Source organism: Apaloderma vittatum, unplaced genomic scaffold (genome assembly GCF_000703405.1).
Source record: "Apaloderma vittatum isolate BGI_N311 unplaced genomic scaffold, ASM70340v1 scaffold24097, whole genome shotgun sequence".
In the NCBI taxonomy this organism is placed as follows: Eukaryota; Metazoa; Chordata; class Aves; order Trogoniformes; family Trogonidae; genus Apaloderma; species Apaloderma vittatum.
The window spans coordinates 13823-17119 of NW_009727057.1; the positions used below are offsets into that span (position 1 = coordinate 13823).

Sequence of the window (3297 nt, forward strand, 5' to 3'; positions counted from 1 at the left end):
GGGAAAATTTAAGAAACCTTTTCTGCGGGTAAAATATCTTTTCTAAATATGCAAGGCTTTAAAGTTGGGATTTATAGAAACAAAGTATGATGAAATAATTTTGGCATTTGAATTTTGATAATTTTTTTTTTTGAAAACCTGAATGGGAATTGCTACTTCTTATCTGCATGTGTGTCTGTCTGAAGAAATTCCATTTAAAAAGCCCCCTTGTTACCTGAAGAGAGGAGCCCAGTTGAAATAATGCATAATTCCTAAACGCAGTCTTGCATGAAGTGTTGCCTGCTTTCTGCTGACATGCTCTGTGTGTTTTAAGAACAAAATTCTAACTTCCAAACTCTGTTTAAAAAAACTGAACCCACAACTCCCCTCCCTCCCCCCAAAAAAACCAACCAACAACTCCTTTTACCCGGTTGCTGAAAGTACAGTCTAAATCTAACACTTAAGTAACTGCCTTGTTGTCCCGCGTGCCCCCCCACTGCTTTGTTTCAGGGTGTTATATGCTCTATATAAAATATGAGTAGACTTCTAAAAACCATTTCCTTTAAAATATTTCTGGGTTAGAGGAGTCTGTCTTGATGAAGCCCGTACATGAATCAACCTCTTTGTAACCTATGTTACGGTAAGAATTTTAGGAATTTCCTTTATTAGGACCCGTTAGTATACTGCAGCCACTGAGTGAGCTGCATTGATTTCTAAGTAAAACAGCTTGAAATTGCCTGAAATTTATGGCATATGCCAACCTTCTGTACACTACTCCTTTTCAGTACGCAAAACCTGAATATCCCGAAGTTGGTCTCTTGCTGGCAAATGTTATCCCCCATTTAATACTTAAAATATTCTTTGTGGAGATACAGCGACTTGACCCCGAAACTGTTTTTCAGGCTAGCTGACTGCTGCTAATGGCGCGGTGAGATGTGTTGAAGAGCAGCCGCAAGGTGTCCGACGGCCAGGGGACCGCTGTAGAAGCTGGGCTTGCAACATCATGGGCCAGTGTGTCACCAAGTGCAAGAATCCTTCTTCTACGCTCGGCAGCAAAAATGGGGAAAGGGAATCCGGCAGCAAGTCACATAGTAAGAGAAGCGTAGTCCACAAAGATGAGCAAGGTTCAGCTTGCGGGAAGTCTTCAGGAGATATCCTTGTGAATGGGACAAAGAAAACGGACGCTGCGGTAGAGTCTAGTCAGCCTCCAACGTTTTCTGGAGATACAAAGAAAGACTCTGTTTCCAGCACAGAAGAATCTTCGCTCCAAAGGATCGGGGAGTTATTTAGGAGGTATAAGGATGAACGGGAAGATGCCATACTGGAAGAAGGAATGGAACGATTTTGCAATGACCTCTGTGTTGATCCCACTGAATTTAAAGTGCTAGTTTTGGCTTGGAAATTCCAGGCTGCTACCATGTGCAAATTTACAAGGTTAGTTCTTGTAGAACTTGTAATTATTTTCATATGTTAAACTATATCCTGTCATCTGTATGTTGGAGAGACAGCCTCATTAGCTTCACGTACTTATTTCTTCTAACACTTGAGTTTTGATCAGATTAATTCTTACTATGCAGAAGGTAAGCTTTGTATTGTCCTCACTGCCCCTTCCCCTCACAGTGGGTTTCGAAACCTAAAATGTCGGTCTGGATATTATGCTGCTGATGATGAACACTGTAGATTCTGTAGACATTCACTTATTCTTGTTTTACCAAAAGCAGTGTTACTGTATCCAGTGTTATCTTGATGAGGAGATGAGACGCTGAAACTAATTTTTTCTTTAAAGTAATGTGAGGTGCCTTAGTAGTTGCTACAAACTCTGTTACCATTCTGTGAAAGCATGACCGACTGCCTCCGAAGAATAGTTCCTGCCCAACCAGTGTTACGCTTCATGTCTTTTTCCAGGAGTAATGCTGTTAAAGCACAGAGAGGGAACAAAACACAAGGTTTTCTTCATACTGGTAGCTGTTTCATACTGGCTGACAAGCAGTTGGTATTTAAAGTGCTATCGATTCTTCTGGATAAGGGGGTTGGTCAGCAGGCTTACAGCATGTGTGATGCTACAGGAAATGACAGAATGGCTAAAACTTACTAGAAAAATACAAACCAAACCCAAAACTACAACAGCCCCACCAAGTTTATTATCGTTGTGCAGGTAAGAGCAAGTAAAGACTTCCTATAGCGACTTGCTGAAAGAGAGCAAATTATTTTTTCTGTTGTTGTTTATCTAGATTGGTTTGAGTCATATTACCTATTTTCACTTGACTTATAACTTTCAAAATCACTTTGGTATTCTGAACCTTGAACCAAGCCTCTGCTGTGCACCGAACACAGTTAGCTTCTTCCAGCAGCTTCAGTCGTGTGGGTGTGTGTCAAACGGGTGAGTTACTCTGGAATGCAGATGTGGGTTTACTGGAGGCTGACGGCACAGGTATTTGCTAACATGGTAAAGGAATTGCAAGTAGTGTCTGTGATTCTGCACCGTGAGTTTTATCAATGTCATTTTGATTTTCTTGGAGAAGGCAAACCTAGTGGTGGGAGGTTACCTTCGTGTAAGGGCTCACTCCACGATATGGTTGCTGACTGACTTCTGCCATCAAGGGAAGCAACGTGGGCTTCTGCTCTCCTGAGCGCTGCCCCGTCTCCGGCCTTCCCGCCAGCCTGTCCTGTCGAGCCCGCTGGCTTTGGTTACTGTTGACTGGTTATAACACTTGCTCACAAGCATTAGAGAAATCAGAGTGAACCATCTACCCACTCGGCCAGATTATTAGTCGGCTAATTAGTAGGACTGGTGCTTCGAGCAGTGTTTTTATACGTCGTGTGGTAGCCTGTGTTGTGTGATGCCGTGCCCTCTTCCACTCTCTCGGCAGGTGTCCTGCTGACAGTCGCCGTTGGCTCCCTTTTTGTTTTGCAGGCTGGAAGAGCAACCAAAAACCACAGGAAAGCCACCAGTGAACTGCTCTGTCCCTTGAGAACTGCCCGCCCAGAGCATGGGTGTTTAGACAAGAGCGGTATTGAATTGAGCTGGCTTGTGTATGATGCTTCAGTGTGTAAATGTGGTATTTTCAAACATTTGATATTTCTTCTGTTGTAAGTTTTATTCGCTTTTTAATGTGAAAGGCACTGGATATGGTGGTGTTGAGTAGTCAGAAAGCCAGACAGCAAAATCTTTCAGATGCCAACAGTGCCCAAGCAGATCTGAGGGGTGCCTGTGGTTCCCCAGGCTGTGAGAAACGTCTTGGAAACATCTCTCTTTTGAGTAGCTTCTGTTGCCAAAATCTTCGTGCTGTCTGGGCGGACAGTACACCTTGTCTGGTC

General features: G+C 43.2%; 1 protein-coding gene across 1 annotated transcript in view; it reads left to right on the forward strand.

The window, feature by feature from the left end:
- Positions 1-982: 982 nt before the first annotated feature.
- The window catches only part of DCUN1D3 (DCN1, defective in cullin neddylation 1, domain containing 3), a 3648-nt gene continuing 1333 nt past the window's right edge, over positions 983-3297 (forward strand). Inside the window, exon 1 of the mRNA XM_009873548.1 lies at positions 983-1413. Coding sequence (XP_009871850.1) covers positions 983-1413 — 431 coding nt within the window. The remainder of the gene's footprint in view (positions 1414-3297) is intronic.